The following is a 25,448-nucleotide window of genomic DNA, read 5'->3' as shown; positions in this document are numbered from 1 at the left end:
GCAGTTTTGGATTTTAGGTACACAAAATTAAAGTTGTCTAATTTGTATGAGGAGGAACTTCACATTTTACTATAAAATATAGTTGTTGTTCTCAAGATGTTCAGTTATCAGACACACTATCCAGTGGGGAAGCTGAGGAGGTCATTTTCCTCTTTGTCTCCTGGGTTTTTAATGAACCAGTGAACCTTCTTCTTGCCTGACATCCACTCCAACATACAGGAAAAGACCAGTCCGCTTCAGACCATTAGTGAGCATGAAAATGGAAAAGTGGTAGGTGTATGCAATCTGAAAGCAGCCTTCATGCTTAAATTGGGATAAGGAAGCTGAAAGACAGCTTATATCACAGATGGGCTGGTGGTGCAACACATCCTAAAGTAGAGCATTGATACTAAGAATACCAGAATCGGGAAAGGCTTGAGTATAGTATAGGAGTTTACTATGAAGAAACAAGACCCAACTCTCTCAGTATTGCTAGTTGCTTTCGAAGCAGTGATGCATTTGTGGGAATTTATAAACCACTTAGGAGAGGCTGCAATGGGACTAACCTTTTCAGAGATAAGAGCGCGGCCTACTTTGTGCCCTACTTTACAGGACTCCCTCACTTGCTCATTTTGGTTCTTGTTTACTCTGATCCTGTGAACACTTTGTTTAGACTAGTCTGACTTTTTTTTTTTTACTGTAAATGAGAAAAGGCCAGATACAGCATACAGAATCAGCAGCACTTAACCAGCCTCACTCAAACCAGCTTGGAATTCCTCAGTGATTTTTCTGGCTCAGTGTATAGCGAGCAGTCTACAACGCATATTGCTTTTGATTGGCCTCTGCTGTGTGATTTATAGCTACTTTCTTGCTGTAATAATGGCAGTGTGCTGTATGAATGCTTTACCTGTATATTTATATGCTTCAGTTTAAGTCGGCGATATTAGACAGTTAGCTCTGGTGTTCTGTGAATATTCACCACCGTGTCTGTTTTCAGCACGTTGATGATTTATTGTTTTTAAAGAAAACAGCTGTGATGACAAATTGCTCCAGTGATGAATGGGTCTAGCTGGGATTTGAGTCCTGTCATGTCCATACTTTTTATGATTCCACCATGTCAGTGACATGTCTTTGTTACAGTATTATCTCCTTTTTTTCTCTCTCTTGATCTTAGAAATGTGGCCTTGGAGCCTTTATGATGCAAGCTTTGTAATTTTATGAACAGAATCACTCTCATAAAAAAAAAAATCATCATATAATGAAAAATGTCAGAAGAAAAAAAGTGAAAAAACATCTAAAACATTTACTTTTGCTGTATAAGTCACATCACATTCACATTAACTGGAAACATGGAGTACCTCCACATAATGCATGATCTACTTAAAGAACTTAATGTTCCTTATATGTCACCGGCCATGCATGAATGATTTATTAAATTGAAGGCATCAGTTGGTATTTGTGTTGGCAACTCAGTAACCAGTGGCATTTTAATTTTCAGTAAAACACAACACAGAGGGACATAACAGGATTAGAAAATACATTTAGTGGAATATTTTAGGGATGTACAGTTTTAAAACAGAACAATGTATCATGTTATTCAGGCATGCACACGCAATAAGAGAAAGAGGGAGTTTATATTAGATTATAACACAACAGTATTAGGGCAAGAAATGGCAAAAGTTCAATGTAAAACGACATAGCAAAGATGAAGAACTCTGGTGTAGCACAACACATCAGTGCAGAATAGTATAGTCTCTGTAATATAGGGCCTATAGTATAATACATTATAAATGATAAACATCACTTCAGAATGTCACTTAACTGAGCAGTGACGCTCCATTTGGCAAATAAGTGTTGCGTGAACTTCTCCATCCTCCCATCATCCTCACATCCCACATGTCATAAATAGAGATCCAAGTGATAGGAGTGAAGATGCATAAATTGGAGTTAAGAAGCAAACCAACAGGTATGAGTCTTAAGATGACACAACAACACATAATCCCCCTCATCTGACTGTGCATCTTCAATTTCCCGATGCCATCTGTCGCCAACATCACTTCAGGGCCTGCAGGAGATTAAAGACATGATTGCTGTTTGGCATTTAAAGTGTGCGAGACAAATACATACACTTACAACTTTTGCCATTTATAAGTATAAATACAAGTATAATTTTAAACAGACTATACGGGGGGAACATACACACTGGATTTTTTCATTTATGTATACATCAGATATAAAATCACATGCAGTCTATTATTTTCAAAGGTGTTTAAAGGCATCTGCAAGACGTTCTTCTTAGCACACAGATCTGCATGTTCAAGATTTGAATTTGATGTCCTGTAATAGTAATGTGTTTTCATGCTACTGTACCAATAGAGCTGCTCACTAGACTTTGGGTTTGCACTTAATTTGTACAAACAACTTATGTTGAGTTTAAACAGTAGTTGATCACAGCTCCAGTTCTAAAGTGGATACAGATGATCAATTGGAAAGTAGAAGATCATGCAAAAATCAGTATGCAGATGTAACAAAGCAACTAAATCAACCAATGGGCAGCTTGAAATCTTGTCTCTTTACCAGTAATAGAAGAGATGACTCAGTTCCAGTCGTGTGTGTGTGTGTGTTTGTCGCGGTCATCCTCTTTCATGAGGAAGATGTTTAACCCAGAACTGTCAAAGTGAATAGAAGAGATTGCCAGTGCTCATCATTAGTCCATCAAACACATTATCAAGAGTGTCACTTCTGAGCATAACTGCTGCCTGTCTGGTTTGGCAGTCCAAATATAGGAAGCTCTCCAAACACATTGATTCAACACAATGCAACTGAGAGGAGACGAAGACATGTGGAGGGATCTGAGGGCTCAGATGCACAAACTAAGTACAGATGGCATCAGGATATGAGTAAAACTTTGTAAACTAAGCATAAAGAGTGTAAAGATTATCACTGAAGCGTGAAAATAATGAAACCCTGAAAAATTCTCAATATAAAATCTGTATTAAAATGCGAAGGTTTTCACCTTCAGAGTAAGATTATAATAAAGTGCTGCTCCAACATGCACATTCTTTGTTCTAAGGTACAGAAATAACACTGATTTCTTTGTATTGTATTGTTTGTTTTATCGCCTTTGCTGAAACAAAGATAGAAGGAAACACTTATCCTTTTTAAATCAATCTTTTTTTTTTCTTAATAAGTATATTTTTTGAGCTTTTTCATGCCTTTATTTGACAGTGCAGTCAAGAGAGACAGAGAGAGGGGGAATGACACGCAGGAAAGGGCCGTCCAATGCGGGATTCGAACTGGGGCCGCCTGCACGAGGACTATAGCCTCAATACATGGGGCGCCTGCTTAACCCACTGCGCCACTCAGTGCAACTTAAATCAATCTGGAAGTGGAGGAGCATAAAGCAGATAGAGAGTGAGAGGAGGAATGGAAGACTGTCTGAGAAAAAGAGAAACTGGGCCAACGTGGCGATGGCCAGGTGTGGTCTCTGACCAGAATAAGCCTATTACACATTCTGGTCAGAGGTAATGACGAGCGGTGTCAAAGAGGCTCCAGCAGAACAGATGGTCTCCAAGCTTGCCCTTGAGTTTTCATGCCGAGTCAGCCAACTGGAACTCCGTGGCATATATTAAACTGCTCCCAGTTTTACCTTGTCATGTTGCAGACAGGGTCATTATTTGGGCAGTTTTACTTGATGGGTTTATGGAGCCAAAAGTCCTCTCCGTTCAGAGGGTTTAAAAAGCTCAGTAATGACATGGCTGGGTTGCTTTTGTTTGTTTCAGGGGCTGTTTGACCCTCCATGACAAAACCAGTCTGTTTTTCCTGGTGCAACAAATAGGCTACTTCATGGCCGTTCTCATTTTTCCATCTGCACGTCTTGGCTCCGTGTTATCGCTCTAATCATTCGGCCTGTCCTTCAATCGCATAATCTGAGTAACCACCTTCCTCCCGCACACTGAGTGTCTGTCATGGCTGAGAAATGTTCCTCCTAGATTCCAATCTATCTGCTGCTCTGGATTCTGATGAGGGTTAAAACATCTCACAGTTTCCCTCCGGCAGACTGACTGCCGACCGATCCGTGTGGTCGGTGCCAGTAGACAGACTAATGGTAGGATCACGAAGGAGCACTTCTTCACAGATGACAACTGCGCTATTTATCTTCTGTTGATTTTTTTCTCTGTATTGTCTGTCACAACAAGCTGTGCTCACAGTTAACCAGTCTGGGAAGTAGGAGTAAACTCTAAACTGCTCAAAGTGTGTGGTGTCGGTCGTCCATTTTACTGTTTTATTCTGTGGACTGTTTCTGTGCAGTATTTTCTGCAGAATAATCTTATTGATGAGGATTTGAAGGTTTTCCTTGGCTTATACACACCTCCGAATTAAAGCATGACTTTTGTTTTTGACTGCCTGCCATGGCTACCAAACTGTAGAAGATATGTGCTGAAATAATTGGGCAATTTGGCAGAAAAGTGATAAGGAAGAATTTTGATGTTTCATTAGATCAATTAAACAAAAAAAACAAGTCAAACACTTATTCCAGTTTATAAAAACTGTGAATTTGCTTATTTTGTCTTTTCTAGGTCACATCTTTTTCCTGTGTTTTATTGAATTTTTTTATATATTTATTAAATTTGTATTACCTTAGTTACTAGCAGCTGACTGTTTTCTGAGTGATCAAATAGAATAGAAAATATAATTTAATCATTCCGCAAAACCAATACCTCTGAGGTTTTCTGATGGGAGAAGGTGGGTGGGGCTTAAGGCATGGCTGAAAGTGATGATTTCTTTGTTGTGACATCACAAAGTTACCAAAGTCAGTGTTAATATAGAACATTGACCTGCTCAAAGATAAAAAAAAATCTCAATCTCTCAATTTGAGTGAACATAATAGGTTTTGGACTGTTGAGTGCAAACCAAGCAGTACGGACGTTCTCCGGAGCAAGAGTGGAATGAAAAGAAGGAGAAGGAAGAAAGGAAACAAGAAATAACTAATGTGCACCAAGATGGGTCCCATCAGCTTGTAAGATTAGTGTGTTGTCACACCAGAGATAGAAAAAAAGGGGCTATAGACACGAAAATTAATGATATGGTGGATTCAGATTACAGAGAACGCAGCTTCTAGAGTGTGATTATCTGAAGCATGTTGGTGAGGGATCATCATGTGCTCTGTGAAATGCTAAATCTACATATTTCAGTAATTTTCTGATTAGTCTAACTAATGTGGTTATATTAAGGCAAATATAAAAATAATTGTATAAAGTGTTTGTAATTTGCTTTGTGTGAAGCTCGTATAAAAGCACCCGTCATTAGTACACTGTTGTCAGACTCGAGAGACTATCCCTTCAGTTTGACGCCATTGTGAGACTCCACTGTGCCGTTAAAATATAGATCAATGAAGTTTAGGAATAGAGGTGTTTCTAAAAATGTTCTGAGGTGATAATTGGGACTTCATGATCTCATGAGTGGTAACACACACAGCAGCTTGTTATTGTATCATAATAATCAAACACTCCCTTGTATTTCAGATGATGGCAAGCTGTCATTCGAAGAGTTCAATGCTTACTTTGCGGATGGGATCCTGACCACAGAGGAGCTACAGGAGCTTTTCTACTCCATAGATGGCCGACAAAATAAGTAAGTGTTCTTTTTTATGTTGTTGTTGTTGTGTTTTTTCTGAAATATCTTTAATCCGTCATGGCGCACAATGACTAATATTTTTGCCTTTGTTTTGTTTTTCATTTCTATAAGTGCTAAATTGCTTCACATCAGTTTTTAAACCCATGCCTTTTATCGTCAGAAAGACGCATAAAAGAGTGTGAACAGCAAGCGTTTTGAGCTTAAAGGCATCGTTAATGTGTTCCTCTCAAGCAGACTGAATTAATGTTTACCCCCTTCCTTTGTACATAAAGTACTGTGGGCTACACACCAGCCACTTCAAAACCTACTCCTCCAAAATTTCAATAGAAGAAATCAGCCTCAGGGCAGCTGCTGAAATCACTGGTCTACAGAGAAGGTTTAACTCACTCACTGCAGCCTCACAGGAAAAGAGCGTTTCTCCACAGCTGTGTTTTTTAAAACGGCTGTCATGGTTCCGTCCTTAAACCAGTTGTCTTTATTATCTTTGGCAGATTTGGGATTTGTATTCATAAAACAGTTTGCAACTTTCTACTGTATGTACTTTCTGCACTTGTGTATGTTGTATGTACCAACACTGAAAGCCAGACTTTAGAATTTAGCAGTCAAACTAGTGTATGCAACAGCTCAGATAATGTAGTGAATCCACTGTGACCAGTCTAGCATATCATACTGTATACCCATGGCCACACACACCCACACACCCACACACATACACACAATGCAGAGATACTCTGGTTTTTAAATTGACTTTGTTTCTTTTCTCTTTTTTTGCACCTAACCAATTAGAGTGAGAACAGTGTTTGGCTGCAGGAACAACTCTGCATTTATTTTCTGATGTGTTGCCAGTTCCTCTATCACAGTGTGATAAATTGCTTTTGGACAGGCTCTTAGGCTCGGACTGGCACCCACATGACATGGTCGCCCTCACAGACCTCTCCTAACCACACTCCAAGCCTTGAGGCACTTGGCATGAACTGAGCTCTGATGTCTAATTAAAGTCCTTTAGTTCTATTAGTTGTATGATAGCAGCGGTGGAAGAGGAGCATTTCCAAAAGCTGCAGGTTTTGCTCTTAAATTATTGTTGTGGTTGATGTGTAAAAACCGTGCTATCAAAATGAACATTTATCTCAGAACCTGGAAAAAAAAAACATGGTTTATTGTTGTGAGCTCTTTTAAAAACAAGCAGCTTTGCAGATGATAGTGAAAACCACCCGTAAAGGCCATTAGAGCCACAGGCCACGCAATAATTTCTGCTGTGACTTATATAGAAAATAATTATTGATTTAGATTTCTCCAGTAGGGTGAGAAAGAACTGCCGCCAGCCCCATTGCATTAACAGTCATTCTTCACCAGAAATATTCTTCTTTGCAAGTGCAGAAAAAATCATTTTCTAAGCAGAACAAATGTGTCAGCTTTTTGATTTGTAAGGTTTTCTACACTGGAATCTGTGAGCGTTTCTCCCCTCAGCTAATGTTACAACACAGTGCACAGCTCAGAGCCACTGTCAGCATATCTCTGTGGCAGAAATTAAGTACAACATAACTGTGAATTTCTTTAATTAACTTTCTCAACACTTTTCCCATTCCTCTCCTCTTGTGCTCTGCCCTGCAGTAATCTGGACACTGACAAGCTATCAGGTTGGTGGGAGAGTGCTCTGGCTGATTTAATGTGTCACAGTGCGTTAACGTCTGCTTTTAGGAATTCACCAACATCAGTGTTTGTTGTCTTTATCTGTGGGTCCATATTTTCAGGTTATTAGCAGCATGGATGACATCAAACCAACTCTTGTTTACTTTCTTGCTGAGAGGTAGATGAGAAGATTGATATCACTCGCTTATCTGTGTGGCAGAAGTGAAGGAAGATCCAGACAGCGGTTGACTTAGCTCAGGATAAAGACTGAAAACAGAGAAGGTGGTTGTTACCTTTGGACAGGTCATCTTAAAGGTATAATATGTAGGAATTCCCCCCCATCTAGCAGTGCGGTTTCATATCAGAACGTATTCTTGATGTTGCATTCACGTGAAATGGGGCAGACGTCAGACAGACAACAGACGCTGCATGTAACAGGATAAACAAGCGTTTCCGCCAACACGAGGCAAAACAATACAGGCGTGACAATACGTTGTCATGGTGATGTTGTATTGTTTACCTGACCCATGTCGAGTAAAATGACATCCGGTTGGTTTGCCGACGGCCGTCTGCCTGACTGCACCTGAATGCAACACCAGTGCCTCCGTCCTTCCCATAGACTGTAAAAAGAATGGATGTAGCACCCGTGACGTCACCCATTGGTTTGGGGGAGCCTGTTTTGTGCTGCTACTACGGGGGTTTGAACCGCGCCATGTTGGATTTTACTTGCTATATTTGGAGAGGTGCGGCGGTTGGCCGGCTGAGAACCCGCCCACGGCACTGGCCTCGAAGCAGCGGTCTTCAGACCTGTCACTCAACGTTTCCGCGCCCTAATTGGCCAGAATTTTAAACCTAATAATAGTAAAACGGTAGAGTTTTACAAAAATTCACCCCCCTCAGAGTGTGTGCGGGGGTAGAAACTATCGATTGAGACCAAAAAAATGAAATGTACCAGGCTGTAAATATGTTTTTTTAAGCTGTAAAGTCGGCTATTTTAACATGGGGCTCAATTGGAGTTGCTCCCTTCTGGAGCCAGCCCCCAGAGGAAGCCGAGGGGATTGCAGTTTTTTGAACACGGAAGTGAGCTTCACTTCTCAGACCGACAACTGCCCCCTTGGTCCTTCCTCACACTACACAGTGGTGACAGTTTTAACAGGCGCTACCTGAAAAACTTTCTGCCGAGCCGACAGCTCCGCTGAGTTTCTGTGGTTACCTACGGTCACGCTGCCACTGAACGTAAAAAAAATGGCACTTAAATGGCCCACTTATGTATTTGTAACGACTTGTAACAACTCATTCAACTCAAGGTACGAGAAAGCTTTCATATGCAGGTGTGATTCGACTTCCGTGAAATACGTATTTATGAAAGCAAAGCCAAATAAGTTACATACTGGGGCTTAATGCTGATCTAAGATACGTTAAGGTAACCAACTACTTGTGGTAGCTTCAACTTTTCTGCACAGACATGAGTGGTATCCATCTACTAATTAAACTCATAGAAAACAAGTGATCCAGCTATTGACTGTTTTTTAAGAATGTGTTATTTGAGTTGAAAATGTGCAAGCTGCACCTGCAACACTGTGAAAGTGGAAAAAATAAGTCTGTCAGGATCTATTGACCCATATTTTTTTTATCACTTTAAAAATGCATAGTGTGTGTCAGATGGCCTAAATAAAGAGAAGAGAAATAGGACAGAGACCTGTAATACCAGTAGCACCCAGAATAAAACTTGCTCTGCATAATTTATTGAATGGGAATAGCATCTTTTTCCATCTGACGTCAAGAGAAGTTGACAGAATGTTCCTCTCGTTTTTGTGTGTCACAGCAATGTAGAAGGTGCTGCGAGTCCATTAACCTTGGATCAAGTTGTTTTCTTTGTGTTACATTGAGTGAACTCTTTGGTTGTTGTAACACTAGACCTTTAATTAAAAACTTATTACGATTGGAATATTCTCTTTTCTGTTAGATTTAAAATGATTTCCCTATATGCATTCTCTTACTGTGATTCATTTAAAAAATGAACTCAATTAGTTTCCATGTTCCCAGTGTTGTGCACGCCCTCACATGGAATATTAATGTGTAGGAGTTACTTTATGTCATATGGCTATATCTGGTATCAGATCAATCTTAACAGCTACAGGTGTTACAAAACAAGGTGATGACATTGATGACTAACATAACACGTTCTCAGTTTCTTGACATGGTAACCCGCAAGTGTTGTGACACCCAGCCATGTAGAGATTTAATGCTTAGAATTCAACTTGACTATAAAGTTAAACATGGATATTTTTACCCATTACTAAGATATTCCCACTGTGGTTGGCTTTTAATTGGAATCTGTCATGGCAACATGTAAAAGTTTGTCTCTGGCTTTTAGAAGCTGAAACGCACTTATGTTGTGGCTGGTCGATGTTTTGATTGTATTGACATTGCAACAGCGCTGACAGCTTTTTTTCCTATTTCTTGTTAGATTACTTCTCTCAGCACCTTGGGGAGTATCTCAATGTCCTGTCAGCTCTGGAGAGCCTGAATATTGCGATCTTAAAGGCAATGGATAAAACTAAAGAGGTGAGGTTTCTATTTTTGCCTCTGAACGTTACGTCATGGGCCATTTGGTTTTTCTGTGAATTTGCCTTCATTCAGTATAATAGATCACAAAAACTCAAAAGATGCTGACTGAAAACAACTAGGTGTTAATACGCACCCACACACACACATACACAATGTCTGTTTGTGCCACAAATATGCTTAGTTTAGTGCTGATTCATGGCTGTGAGAGGAAACACTGGCGTGCACAGATGGAGCCAATGCTGCACCAAGTCTCCTGAAACTGATGAGTAAACAAAAGAGGAGGAAAAATACTTCATCCACAGGCCTTTTTTTAAACGACCGACTCTTAGATCTGACTTTAATGGAATAATCCAAGATTTGGAGAAATGCGCTTAGTCACCCTCTTGCCGTCAGTTACGCTGATGTAGATTAAAGTCTGCGTTTGAAGCTGCCAAAAGAAGACAGTCAGTCTGGTTTAGCATAAGAGCAGGGCAGGAGTGAATCAGTGATCCCTGCTCTATTTCAAAGCATCAAAATTTGTCTATCAACACCTCTAAGGCACATTTTGTTGACTCACTCCCTGTCTTCAGTATTTATGCTAAGATACAGTATGCTGACAAGCTGACAGTGGTTGGCTCATGCTACCATACAGATGTGACAGTCCTCTCATGTAACCCTTTGAAAACTCCCTTTGGATTCATTAGACAACTCTTAAAAGAAAAAAAATGACTGCCATAGAGTGTGAGATATTCATTCATTTAGCTTTCTTTTTAATTTTTGCAAATGTAGCTTAACTTTGGAGAAACCTGTCCACTCTCTAATTTGACCATTTGTGCATTTGAACCGTGTCATCACTGCAGGAAAGTGTATAGTTCCAGTGGTTTTTTTTTTCTTACATTATCTAATTGCAGTTGAAAATATATTTTAAAAATCTGAGGCTTTTGAGATAATAACCTTGAATCAGACTATATGTGAAATTTAAGAGAAAATTGTGAGAAATTGTGGAGAAAACAGCAAAGCTTGTTAAATGAAAAGAGGTGAGAAGATGTGTCCTGAATAATTATGCTTCCCGTCTTAATTAGTTCACCTTGCTCCTCTGTTCTGGGACTTTAAAGCTGTCGGTGTGGTGAAATCCATAGAGGATTGTACAGTCACTAGTTAGCAGCTGTGGTCTGTCACAGAGTGCCGTGGATTGCTAATCCCATGATGCATTTTCAGTAGAGGCTACTCGTCATTATAAGTTTTGACAAAGAGCCATTGCGCTGTTACTTCATTAGCACGTTGCATGAACATGGCTCCTCAGAGAATGTGTAATCATGCTCTTGTTTGGGGACTCGAGCGGCAATTATGCCTCCTATTAAAGCTCTTCCACCTTGGATTTTGGATATGCGTTGCTGAATAATGCATGTGTGCAATTAATTAGACAATTTAACTGCAGCTGTCACAGGTTCCTCAAGTGCCTGTAGTTGTTTTGGAGAAGTTATCACACCATCTCTCTTCAGCATCTGTCATGTCTCTGAGATGCTCCTCTTTCTCTCCATCTGTCTCCATCTCCCTCTCCCTCTCTCAGGAGTACCAGGGCTCCAGTGTGTTGGGCCAGTTTGTCACCAGGTTCATGCTAAGGGAGACGTCCAGTCAGCTGCTGTCTCTACAGAGGTCACTGCAGTGTGCCATGGAGGCCGTGGAGGAGCAGAGCAGCCCTGCCCCGTGAGAAACCGCAATATGTCACTGTCTGTATTGTGTGTCACTTGTGCAGATTGCCTTGTCACTTTTTACACTGTGCTGTGTCATTGCCATGGGTAACTGCTTGCTCAGGAATGGCCCCGCTGGTGTTCTGTTTGGCTGGCACGTCTCCACCGCAATCCTTTTAAGGATCTCTGTCCACACATAGTGTCATGTCCTCATAGAGCAGTGGTGCAGTAAAGACTGTAACCATGAGAATTGTACCTCCAGAACACAGTTTTCGGTTGTTTCAACAAAAACAACAATTTGTGGGACAAACTGTATAATCACCCAAACCTAGCTGTGCCTTAAAGGGATAGTTCAACATTTTGGCAAATTGGCCCACTGCCATAATCGCTATAGTCATAGCAGTAGGTTCGTTAACTTTATTTGTCGGTGTAAACTATTTTTAGAACAGCGGAGCGGAGCGGCAGGCTGCTCAGGGCTATGCTACGGAGGCTAAAGGAATTTCTTGGTTTCCCTCATCAAACTCATCAAATACAAAATCCAAAAACTCCAAAACGCTTTCGTGGACAAGTTGTGACCTGCACAATCACCACGCTATGAGATAATAACGGAACGTTACGAAACAGAGCCGTTTTCGAGGTAAATACAGAGTAAATACAGAGTCTGCTTGCTGAAAAACTGTCCCTGAACGCAACGCGCATCAGCAGTTTTGCATGTACAGTATTTACCTCTAAAACAACTCCGTCTCATAACGTTCCATTATTATCTCATAGCGTGGTGATTGTGCAGCTCACAACTTGTCCACAACAACGTTTGAGAGTTTTTGGATTGTGTATTTGATGAGTTTGATGAGGGAAACCAAGAAATTCCTTTAGCCTCCGTAGCGTAGCTCTGAGCAGCCTGCTGCTTCGCTCCGCGGTTCTAAAAATAGCTTACACCGACAGTTAAAGGTAACGAACCTACTGCTATGACTATAGCGATTATGGCAATGGGCCAATTTGCCAAAATGTTGAACTATCCCTTTAAAGGTATAATATGTAGGAATTACCCTCATCTAGCGGTGTGGTTGCATATCGGAACGTATTCTTTATGTTGCATTCACGTGAAATCGGGCAGACGTCAGACAGACAACAGACGCTGCATGTAACAGGGTAAACAAGCGTCTATGTAAACAAGTGGTCCGCCAAGCCTCCAACTGCTAGAGACTACAGGGACTCTGGAGACATAGCACTCCTCAGAGAGGTTATAACCTCTTTAACACAACCATGGTTGAAGCACTTGTCAAGCTACAATCACCTCTACTCCTGGAGAGAAACCATTATCGACAGCAGAGAAATCTTTATAATTACCCCTTTAAACCATCTCGAGTGGTTCATCACAGCTTGCCTTGCAGCAGGAGTTTGAGCACTGCTCATTGTGCTGTTTAGGCACGAGAACTTGTCACACTTTTACAGGCTGAAAAATTGGAGGAAAAGATTAATAAGCGGCAGTGAACCGTGATGTAAAATCAGCTTTTTGGGAGATTTGGTTTAATCTGTGAGAGTTGGAAAGCATTCCTGTAAAGCAGCCTCGGCTTTTAGTTAGAAGAAGTTAATCAGTAAAGAAATTCTGCTTTATCTCAAGGTATGCCATTGCCATTCAGTACAAAGCTCTGAATCTGCTGCAACTGGCACTTAATACATTTCTCTTTACATTGTAGTTCATTGAGATCTCAGTTGGGGGGGGTCACTTTTTAAATACATTCAGAGAAGAAGCTGCTCTGTGAATCAATCCATCAAGGGGGCGTTCAGTAAGTAGAAATCTACCTCACCCCAGGTCAATATCATGACACGTGGCTTTCAAAGCAATTTCAAATGAACCGTTGGCAGTCAAGGATATACCCTCCCCACTTTTCAAAGATAAATAATTCGGAAGCCCGACGTGCAGTGGCCGGGGTCGTCTGCTGCACCGCATGTGTCATGGCTCAGCGGAGCTCTCCTCTCTCCCCTCTGGGCGCCACACTGGTATTATCGAAAATAATGGAGCGATTATAGCCAGGGTGAATTATTGAGAGGGGACTTGGGGGAGGCAGGAGGGGGTTAGCAGAGGGAGCAAGGAGGATAAGGGTGGCATTGAAAAAGAGAGCAAGTGTACCAAGAAAGATGAACACAAAAAGTAAGTGAATGACAGACAGTCTGGGAGGCTGTCTGTGCCAATGAAGGGAGGGGAGGGGGGCATACAGAGGGTCTTGATAAGGATCTTTTTGCCCATAAATAACTCTTTTGAGACAGCTCAAACAGGTATAGATTTTAGAGAGAGAAAGATTGAGTGTGTGAGCGTTGGGTGGTGCTGAATTACAGACATATTGAGTTGGCAACAAACATCCATTTCTCCCTCCTTTGCTTCCCCACAGTGGATTTATGGCTGTTGCAGTGGCCTTTGGGCTCCAGGCTCTTCTCAGCATGTGAACCTCCTAGCAATGCGCTCCCTCCGCGCTGTCAGCATGACGCTGCACACACACACAAAATAGCATGCACACACAAAGACACAACAAAAAGGAGTGAGAGAGAGACACACACACTACAAGGACAAACACATGCACTTGGGCATTTAGAAATGGTTAGGCACGCACACACACACACACAGGAGAAAATGAAAGTGTGCACTCAGATATACACAGTCATCATGTGACTCAGTGTCACACTCTTATAACTTGATGTCCTGCCCTTAAAGGTATAATATGTAGGAATTCCCCCCATCTAGCGGTGCGGTTGCATATCGGAACGTATTCTTGATGTTGCATTCACGTGAAATCGGGCAGACGTCAGACAGACGACAGACGCTGTAACAGGATAAACAAGCGTCTATGTAAACAAGTGGTCCGCCAGCACGAGGCAAAACAATACAGGCCTGACAGCTCCGGTGAGTTTCTATGGTTACCTACGGTCACGCTGCCACTGAACGTAAAAAATGGCGATGCAACATGGCCGCCTCGGTTCGGTGCATCGCCCACTTATGTATTTGTAACGACTTGTAACAACTCATTCTAAGGTACCAGAAAGCTTTCATTTGTATGCGGGTGTGATTCGACTTCAGTGAAATAAGTATTTATGAAAGCAATAGTTGATTTTTGCTAATAAAAAGCCAAATAAGTTACATACTGGGGCTTTGATGCTCTGCATTTACACATGGCAAACTGCTTTCCTTTTACAACAGAGCTGTGTGTGGTTGTCTGTGTGTGTGTGCATATCTGAATGTGTAAACAGAGGAAACAGTTCTCTTTAACACGCAGCCTGTGGGTTAATAAGCACTTGTGTGTATGCTGCCCTTCTCTTGACATTGTTTTCACCTCTGTACTGTTTATCTGTGGCTGCTGAGTCTACCATCGACTGCACTCCTCTTGCATCAGATATTAATCTCAGTTTCTGATTTAAATCAATTATTAATGCATCCTTCTTTACCTCATTCCCCCTTTCTCTCCGTCTTTACCTTGCACTTTTTACTCCAGTCCTCTCTCTTTCCTTCCGAGTTGCATTAGCCTGTATGTCCTCTTCTTCATCTCCCATGGGACTATATCTCTCTCTCCCATACCTTCAGTTTCTGTTTTATTATTTCCCCCCAGCAGACTCCTCTGACAGTTGCTGTCTTTTTCTCTGATGTTTGTCTCCCTTGGTCTCCACCGCTGTCATGGCAGGAGAGAGGTAAAGGCACCTGAGCTGACAGCAGTACAGAGGAATGGCAGGCGGTGTGGTAGGAAGGTCCATAATAACCTATGCATGTCCCCATCAGACCCCTGCTCTGGCATCCTGACCACAGGTAAGAGGAATACCCAATTATAATTTATAATGCAACTTTTAAACATATGTCCGATTATCATCAATAACAAAACCAACCATCAGTTATTCCTCTGGACTGTAGAACTCCAATGTTTTAAAAGTAATTCAAGATAAATAAAAGAGCAATGTGTAATATAAAAAATGTTGATGATGGCTGCAGATTTGGGTGTTCCTCTTTAAAACGGTTTGTCTGTGCAAGCAGCTTCTTAAAGGGATACTTCACCCAAAATCGATAATTCACCAATTTTCTACTCACTGTCATACCAAGGAAGGGTTCGGAGAACAGTATGCAGTATGGAGGTATTTGGATGTTTCGTAGTGTGTGTTTTGGACGATTCAAAAGTGAACTCTATCCACCGCCATTATATGAAAAGAACTCCAAAAGCGTTTTGATAACTCCTTGGCATGACAGTGAGTAGAAAATTGATGAAAACTGTTGTTTGAGTCGTGTGCTGAAAAAATTGAAATCTTGTTATTTTACACATGACTTTAATTGTGTGTTTACTATTGTTACCATGACAACGAAGGTCCGGTAGGCTATGTCTCCTCCTGGTGCACTTCTGCAGGTCATGAGAGGACAGGGACCTGATAATATGTTTTTGCTCTTGTCAGCAAAGCTCTCTCTTTGACCAACCTGTCTGTGGTTCCTCTGGAGGACATAGATTTTAAAGCAGGATTTATTTCCACTGCTCAAAAACAGAGAATATTCTGTGTTGTGCTTGTGAGTATTTACAGCTGTAGGGCAGTGTATGTATGATTGTCTCAGGGTAAATGCTGCTTAATTAAATCATAATAAAGAAATGTCTCACCCCAGTGCAACAATGTGGCTCACACATTAATAATTGTTGGACAAACCTATGGCACAGAGGACTACTGTGTCCTACATCAGGCTGGGGCTGCACAGCAGGACATAATTGTGGTTGGTTTTGATATTTCTTAGAGCATGTGTTTTTTGATTGATTATTGTGATTATGAAATGAATCCGTGAAAAAAAAAACAAGCGCCTATTTTGTATCGCTACTGTAATATCCTTTGATGTGTAAATACACAGTGCGCAATTGTCAAAGTCTCGCAGTGAAGAAACACTTCTCACATTCTGATAATTTGATTGGTTTTACATTCCCACCAAAGCATATCAGTGAGGAGACGTACGCCCTCATCATCAGACATTTTGGGGAATTGTTTTCAGTGGTTTACACATGGATGACTCCCATCACTGTCATTAGTACTGTGCATAATTAGAGCAGACAGTAAGCTCTCCCTGAGGGCTTTTCTCCTCTATTGACATTTACTAGAGAAAATAATTTCATGTTGAGCCTCATTTATTATCTTCTTCACTGGTATTGATGGACTGAACAGCTGATATTGAGCCCGCAATGAAGACACTCAGATTTAAAACCAATCAGACGTTTAATGTCCATGTATATATAGGCCTAACCTGGTTTTATTTTACAAAACTTGTTGCACATTAATATTATTTATCCTTACACACTTTTTTCATGGAGTACATTACATTCTTTCAAAGTGAAAAGAGATATTCCCAGAGAGGGAGCTTTTACACATATACTGTGAATCCACTTCTGCACTGTTCTCTCTATGTTTTGTCCTTATCAGTTGATGGAAACCATCTGTATGAGGTCTCTGACATCAATCAAATTATATTCTCAGCATCTAACTCCACAGTGTAAAGCAATGCTATAAAATATTCACTGGACTTCTACACTTACTCAAATCAAATGGGTTGCGCAACCCACGAGGGCACAGATGCTCTGAATAGAGAGTCCCCACAGTTCCACTCCCAGTCAAACTCTTTGCTATATGTCTCCCTGTAGTGTGTACCCACACTACCCTAATTTTAAAAGAAATATGATTATCGTACACAATGGACGTTGGCCACACTTTTATATTTTTTGGTCATTCCACTGATTTAGTATTGTTCCATCTCAGGTGTGAGCCCAGAAGATGGAGAGAACTGGTGCTCCCAAATCAACAGGCTGCAGCAACTTCTGGATAAACTAGAGTGTCAGGTAGGAAAGTTTCCTTTATATTTTGACAGTAACGTACTCAAATGTGTTAACACATTTCAGTAATATTGAGAAGGAGGAGATTGCCTTGCACAGCACAGATCAGAACCTCACAATGGTGCCGGCATACGACAAAGAGGTCATATAAACACTTATTTATGTATTTAAAAAGTCAAGCAGCAACGCGTTTCACCCATGTGGGCTTCATCAGGCTTGTGGCTCAGACACAACCACTGCCCCTTGTAGGTTCTTACTGCAATCAGTGGAATAAGCCGCAGCTGGCCATGGGCTGGTCCAGCCTGTCTTCAACTCATCAACTCATCACTAATATATCAAAGGTTCCACAGGTTCCATAAATACAAATGCTACTACAAAAATATACATCGATCTGAATTCAACACCGTAAACAAGAGAACAAAGAGTAAAATATAACATACTTCCTATAGACCCCTGTGAGGGGAAAAAAATACTATTTAGCATATTCATGCAATTGTTTATTGACTTGTATAGGTCCTTATATTTGTTTTTTGCTACTTCATGTGGTCTACTGTGTCAGTAGTTCATGAGCCACCAAGTGAGGAGTAATAGCAGCACATCCCCACCCCTCCCCTTCCTTCACCTATCCCCCCCCCCCCCCTTTTTTCCCCTCACAGGGGTCTATACTGTAGGAAGAATGGGCCTCATTCACCAATATCTTCTTAAGAACCTTCTTAGATTCTTTCTTAAGTTGTTCTTAAGAAGTTCCTTAAGAAAACCCTACGTCAGATTCATCAACGCGTTCGTAAGCCTCAGAATTGTTCGCAGCTGTGTTCTTATGCCATCTCCTCGTAAGTTGAGGGCGTGTGCCAGGTGAGTCTAATTAACATAGGATTAGCATAGGTAACAGCCCCATCAATGCCCGTAAAAGGGCATGAGACTGCAGGGCCGTGTGCACACAGAACCCACAGGCACTGAGCAGAGAAGGTGGAGTGAGAAAGAAAGTTGAAATGCTCAAATCTGGCAGGGAGCACCAGACTCCAAACGTAAAAAGAACTTAAGTAGTGAAGTGGCGCTACTGCGGCAGGAATGAGACAAAGAAACAAACAAAAGGCTTATATTTAGTTTATATTTTTATATTTATATTTAGGCTATATTTAGTTGCGTCAGCAGTAGATGCGGCTCTTCGGGTTGTTATCAGAGAGACCACACTCTCACGTGTGCCATCATAAATATCACCATATTTATTATCACCTATGAAAAAAAAAACAGTTGTGTGTAGTGTGCACTGTTGCAGCCCACAATTAGGAAAAAAAAAATCATATCGGCAGCTGTATGCCCCCCCCCCCCCCCCCCCCCCCCCAAAAAAAAGAGAAAAAAAACAACTGATATGAATTAAGTGTCTATAATGTTTTTTAAGAGACTGCAATGACTTGTCAATTATTATTATTAATATATATGATTATTAAAAACATCATAAAAGATAAGAAAATAATTCTTATTCAAATCATATAATATCATACAACTGCAGAACAAAAGAAAACGCTATAATCGGTTATTTTTGCAGAAGTCTCAGCACCTAAAAGTGCGTAAGTATACTCCTGACTGTTCGTAGATTTTGTTCTTAGTTAAGAACAAATTCTGGATAAGAAAACATTCATGAATGCCACAATCTTCGTAAAAACTTCGTAAGTAGGATTTAAGAACAAATTTGTTCCTAAGAACGGTTCGTGAATGAGGCCCAATGTTATTTTTTACTCTTTGTTCTCTTGTTTATGGTGTTGAATTCAGATCGATGTATATTTTTGTAGTAGCATTTGTATTTATGGAACCTGTGGAACCTTTGATATATTAGTGATGAGTTGATGAGTTGAAGACAGGCTGGACCAGCCCATGGCCAGCTGCAGCTTATTCCACTGATTGCAGTAAGAACCTACAAGGGGCAGTGGTTGTGTCTGAGCCACAAGCCTGATGAAGCCCACACAGGTGAAACGCGTTGCTGCTTGACTTTTTAAATAAATAAATCAGTGTTTATACGACCCCTTTGTGTGCGGTGGAACTCCTTCCCTTTTTTTTTTGGACATTTCAGTAATATGTTGTCTTTCTGTGCCTTGCCTCTATTTACTTTTTTGATTATCCTCTGCCCCCACTGTGTGAGTAGGTGCACAGCGATGCAGCAAGTGAAACACACATCCAATTAAGTTTGAGGACAGAAAACCTCAAAGAACAGTTGTTCTTTGAGGTTTTTTATTCTAGAAACTGTGCACAGCAAAAGCAGACATTGCGATTATGCCAAATAATGAGTTAAATGAAAGGTACCTTAGAAATTAGCATGTTCACAACACATCACTGTCCTGGTTTAGGTTATGGTTCAGAGATGGCTCTTCCTTTGAGCATGAGAAACCTGGTCATTCATGTTCCTGTATACATGATCATAACAGCATCAGTGTTTTATCTGATCATAACCAAGACACAAGAGCTCACTGATTAGTGCTGTAACAAAGATGTTGAAAAGAAGCAAAATGTAACATGTGAAAGATCAACATGAAGGTTTCACAGTCGACTGAAAGCACAGGGCGAAAGATTCAAATCCACGACCAGAGGCAGAATCTAGTCTCTCAGATCAAAGTCTTTACTGGAGAAAAGGTTCGGTAAACCGGCAGTCAGGCAAAAAATATCAAAAAGCTCTAGGCTGAGGTCAGAAAACTCAGAAACTGGTCAAACAGTAGGAAATGTCTGGTATACTCTCCCAGCAGGGAACAAAGACAAATTGGTGCAGAGGGAATGGAGCACAGGGACTAGAGAGAGACAACAACACGTTGCACATTGGATTGGACGGATAATCACAGGAGTGGAAGACACATGGGGACACCAGAATAAAACAGGAAAAGGGGGAAAAACATAAAACACACTCATCAATCTGTTGAGAATATAAATATGTGGGTTTTAGCTGTGATGTGGAAAACAACAGATTTCTTCATCAGGCCTGTTTCACATTTGAAATGTATCGTCAAATGTTTACTCAGATAATCACAAAGAATAATACAAGCCCTCACATCGTGTAAGAACAATGCTTCTGCAGAACTGTGCATCCATCAAACACAAAGCAAAGTCACCTCTCCTGTCTCATTCGTTATCCAATGACCCGTTCTCATCACCGCTCCTACAAGCCTCTTTCATCACTTCATTTTCCTTCTGCTCCATCTCATTCTTTGTCCCTGTTCTTTTCTTTATTAGCTCCTGTTATTCCCACTTTTTGATGTTCATTTTCCCTCCTTTCAGTCTCTCAAAGCACATTTCTCTCTCCAGTCTTCGGTTTTGTCCACCCAGGGGGGGGGACTCAAGAGTGGAATATCAAAGCAATTCATAACCTGTAGGATATTCTGAGTGCAATATCCATCCCCACATCATCAACACACATTTTGCTCCTTTCCCCAGCTCAAATCTCAACTGCAACCGAATGAGTTTTCTGCCTCAAAGGTTAGGCTCACTGTCTGTATAAACACAGATATCCACACAAGAACCATAACCTTTAAGAATGAAAACTCCTTCCATGTTATTACATTTGCTTTATTTCATTATCCATAACAACATATTGATAGGCTACATACAGCCCCAGGGTAAGGTTGGAAGAAATAAATGTCGTAGATTATACGATTATATTTCCTACTTGTTTTTCTGTGATTGTACATTTTTTATTTATTCTCTGTAGAGCACTGTTTCAGACTGTTTCATCATCTTGGTTACATGTTTAGCTATAAGAAACACAAGGCCTTTTTAAAGACAAATATATTGTTAGCAGGATAAATACAGTGGGCATTTTTACACTACAAGTACCATTTAAACATAACTATGAGTGGCAATAAGCAAAGGTACAAACATTCTATGGGATTTATTTTTAACAGGACTTGTCTAATTATAATATATAATAATATAATATATATATATATATATATAATATAACAAATTATACTTCAGATACATGTGCTGAATGCATTCTGTTTATAGAATATTTTTCAAATATCCTGGCAGAAAAGTTGTGAAGGCACATGCAGACATTGGTTCAGTGGTTTAATTACAGTACTTTATATCCATACTTCTGGCAGCACTAATTAGCCAATTGTTCAGCAGAGCCAGCAGCTTTTTCTCATGTGTTTTACTTTTTTCGTTTTAGAGTCCTAAGCTGGAGCCACTGAAAGAAGACACACTGGCCAGCACGTACAAGTCTGTAAGTCACCACTGAGAGCAAAGCTTGCTCTCTGCAATGGTCACCACCATAGAGAATAACCTCCCCTCAGACTGGTTAGACTGGGTATACACTGGCTAGATCTCTAGTTTATTTAATTTTTTCTTTGGTGGATAATTGATGAACAGTGTTTTCAGATTTTGTCTTTCTGTCATCCTTATGTCCTAACTCAGCTCAGATCATTTAACATTCATAATGCACATTATCTAAATAAAAAACCAGGGATTCAGTATCACAATAGTTAATCAAAAATATCAAATTACTAGCAAAATTCTCCTCTAAGTAAATATCGAAAGGACCCGTGTGTCAGATTTAGAGGCACCTAGTGGTCAGGCTGGAGATTGCCACCAACCAAGGCCTTCAGGTAACATAAAAATATGACTCTTTCTAGAGCCGGGGATTGGATTTGTCCATTATGTTCAATAGAAACATGATCGTGAGCAGCTTCTCCTCAGGTACGAAGTATTCATTCTAAGCAAATTAAAATATCATGATTCTTAGTTTCAGGTGATTATGCACTAATGAAAACATAATCATGATTGCAATATTCCCATAAATCTCTCCCCAGATATTCTGCTTCCTCTGATTCTCTCTGCCTCCAGCATTTAGAGTATGTTCCCAAAGCTGACATGATATTATTTAAAGTCTTTTTCAGCTGCACCAAGCAATCAGTCTCTCTTGAAATTGCATTTTAGACATCCATTTTGTTCACTGTCCTCATTTTAAATGTCAAGCAGTGAGCAGCAAGGGCCAGTTGATGTTTGCTGGCCTCACTTTAAAATGAGAGAGAAGCGGCTAGTTTGGGTCTGATTTAACATCTTCACAAAAAGAAATTACCAACACTACAGCAGTAAAGTGAAAGTCTGTTTTAACTGTTTCCATATGGGCTAGGTGTATTTCTTTTAGGCTTTTATAATACCTAGTCCTAGATAGCTACCAATATGAAAACTAATGAATGTAGATTTCCTTGTGAGGAGGAGCTGAGTGACAAAATCCAACAATGCATAATTGTATGATTGAAAAATCTAATAAAGGACATATATTCATTTCATTTCATAACCTTTATTTAAACTTGGAGATATATTGAGGAGTAACCTCATTTACAATATAGCCAAGATGAAACACAAAACATATAAGGACAGAAGACAAGACATTTGAAACATACAAAAGCAAAACAGAATACCGGAAGTTAAAGGTGACAATACAAGGATAAATTGAAACATAGGTGTAGTTAAAAGCAGGAGCAGTTAGAGGTCAAATAAGATTTGGTTATGGTTTTAAATTGTCCTATTGATAAAAGTGAGGTAAGGTTCAGATGATTTTGCAGAGTGTTCCAGGTTGTAGGTGCAACAGTAAGAGAAACTGGTCTTTCCAAGTTGGGTGTTAACAGAGGGAACCTGCAGTGTGAGCCAGTCTTTTGAGTGTGTGCGATAGAGACCTGCATTAAAATATACTAGTGAGTTGTTGTAACTTTGGAATACAGGTCACAGTGATGAGTGTTGTAGCTGTCGCCAGTAATAAACCTCAGGGCTGAATGATATAGGTGTCAAGGGGATGTAGAGTTGTAGCTGATGCATGCCTGTATAAGATGTCTCCATAGTCTAAATCTGACATGAAAGTTGCCTCAATAAGTTTCTTCCTGCAGTGAAAAGGAAAGGATGATTTGTTTCTGTAGAAAAAGCCTATTTTTTGTCTTAGTTTAATTAGCAGATTAGATACATGATGTTTGAAGGTGATTTTGTCGTCGATTCAAAGTCCAATATATTTGTATTCAGAAACTCTTTCAATAGCTGTATGTTAATAGTGGAGATGATTTGCGTATTATTCTTCCTCACATTAAATGTTGTCTGCTCAGGCAGATTGTTTCAAGACATCTACCTCTAAAACAAAGACAACAAAGGAGACTATAATTTATTTTCCTCCTGTATTCTTAGTTACTATTTTTGATATCATGATAACTCTCCCCAGGGACATCTGTGGACTGTTCAGCGCTTAACTGTTATTTTTAAACACTTTGAGCATCACGAATTAAATTCCATTTTTCTAGTGGAGATACTCAGAAGTCTTGGGTTTTTGTTATGTGAGTGAAGTGAAAGGAAAACATAAGACAGGCTTTACTGCAGTAATGACGCGCTCACAGCACTGTATTGTTGATCATGTAAAGAGGGCGGGGTGTGGATGTGGTACACTGGTAGGCCACATGCCAGATAAGGGACCACAGTTTCCCGGAGGGGGGTGAAATGTGACAAATAAATTGTGTGTTCAGATTTGGTTGAGATGTAAATAGCATATCCTGCTTCTACTGTCAATATATTAGATGAAAGCAGTGACAAGCTACACTTAAAGACACTGATGAGGTATCATGGCAACATAGTTATTATAATTCAAGTCTAGCCTCAGTGCTCTCTTATGTAATAATCAGTTTCAGGGTTTTTGATTCATTAGAGCTTAAAAGAGGCCCTTGATTTCCACTGTCTGGCTTCAGTTTTCGTCTCCGTCCTTCTTCACGCAGCTGTTTCCACTTGATGACAAACAAAACTGAAAGGACTTAAAGTCAGAGCTTGCAACATAAATTCAAAGAGGCATGACATATATTTATTTATACCTCATCTGTTTGTCAGGGACGGTGATATATGTACCCTGAGGAAGGTACAGCAAGTCGTCCATCAGGGGTTTTCAAAACTCTTCCATCTTGACAATGTTTGTTTAATGTGTCAGCCCACTTCATCCCTCATTTCTGTCTCTCACTGTGTCATCCACAGAACATCCTGCTGGTTCAGAGGCAGATGTCAGTGACCACTGAAGATCTGGACAACTTTCAGAAAGTTCTGAAAAGCTACATTGATGCCACCTCAGCCCACTCTGACAACCTGCAGTGAGTGTCTTTGATTGTATTCAGTATATCTCTTTAAAGCACTGTCAGGCTCTGCTGCATTGACGTCTTCATGAGCACTGAGGCAGCGTCGAATCAGGAGTTTAAATTGTCGAAACAGATGTTCATGAGTGAAATGGAAGGATTAGCATTCACTTGTTTGATTTACATTATATATTGAAGTTGAATGAATGAAGTTTTACATTAATGTCAGTTTAGCATTTCCCCAACTTATAACTTAATGAAAAGTTAAGTTACGTTTTATTCTAACGCTCGGTTTGTCTGTCTTTCTTACTTTTCTCCCTGGCTACTTTTATCTCTTCATCTTTCAAAGAAGTCAAACTCTTGATGTGATTTATCCTCGCCCAGTGAAAACTCACTTACACTTTGTATCCTCTTCTTGCCCCACTCTACTTTTGTTCTCTATCCTGCTGTCAGTGTGTCCGTTCACAAGCTCCCGGGAAAGTCGTGTTACATAATGTATGAGTTCTGGCAAGACCGCATCTCCTGGATGAGGTCAGTATGGTGTGTGTGTGTGTGTGTGTGTGTGTGTTTGTATGTGTGTGCATGAATGTGTGTGTGTATCAGATATTGGCAGACTTATTTGGCACTCTTAACTTTTTGATGGAAATGTTCCCCACCAGTGAAGATGAGCAGATGGCCCATCTCTCAGCACGCACACACACGTGCTCTTTTACACACACACACACACACACACACACACACACACACACACACACACACACACACACACACACACACACACACACACACACACACACACACACACACACACACACAAAGGATGCATATAACATGGTTTCAAATGGAATCTATGCCATATACATATCAATGAATATATTAATCTGTCATTCAGAACTTGTGCTCAGATTTTTGAAATACTACTTGTTTAGTAGAATTAAGGAGAGACACTACAGGTGAATAGGGTAAAAAAAATTTAAATAACAGATATCACCATGAAACTTCCCAAGTTTATCACTTACATTAAGACATATATTTTTTGCATTACA

The 25,448-nt window shown here is 40.3% G+C and overlaps 1 protein-coding gene across 1 annotated transcript in view; it reads left to right on the top strand.

Annotated features, from left to right (window-relative positions):
* The window catches only part of necab3 (N-terminal EF-hand calcium binding protein 3), a 41,748-nt gene that overhangs the window by 10,893 nt on the left and 5,407 nt on the right, over nucleotides 1-25,448 (top strand). The window contains exons 4-12 of the mRNA XM_083971046.1: nucleotides 5,505-5,613; nucleotides 7,228-7,253; nucleotides 9,716-9,813; nucleotides 11,366-11,502; nucleotides 15,158-15,279; nucleotides 17,247-17,326; nucleotides 21,474-21,527; nucleotides 24,308-24,420; nucleotides 24,856-24,933. Of these exons, the coding sequence (XP_083827172.1) occupies nucleotides 5,505-5,613; nucleotides 7,228-7,253; nucleotides 9,716-9,813; nucleotides 11,366-11,502; nucleotides 15,158-15,279; nucleotides 17,247-17,326; nucleotides 21,474-21,527; nucleotides 24,308-24,420; nucleotides 24,856-24,933 (817 nt within the window). The remainder of the gene's footprint in view (nucleotides 1-5,504; nucleotides 5,614-7,227; nucleotides 7,254-9,715; nucleotides 9,814-11,365; nucleotides 11,503-15,157; nucleotides 15,280-17,246; nucleotides 17,327-21,473; nucleotides 21,528-24,307; nucleotides 24,421-24,855; nucleotides 24,934-25,448) is intronic.

This window comes from Trachurus trachurus (assembly GCF_905171665.1).
Source record: "Trachurus trachurus genome assembly, chromosome: 5".
NCBI classification, from domain to species: Eukaryota; Metazoa; Chordata; class Actinopteri; order Carangiformes; family Carangidae; genus Trachurus; species Trachurus trachurus.
Note: the sequence above shows the minus strand (reverse complement) of the source record. Positions and strands in the feature narration are given on the sequence as shown.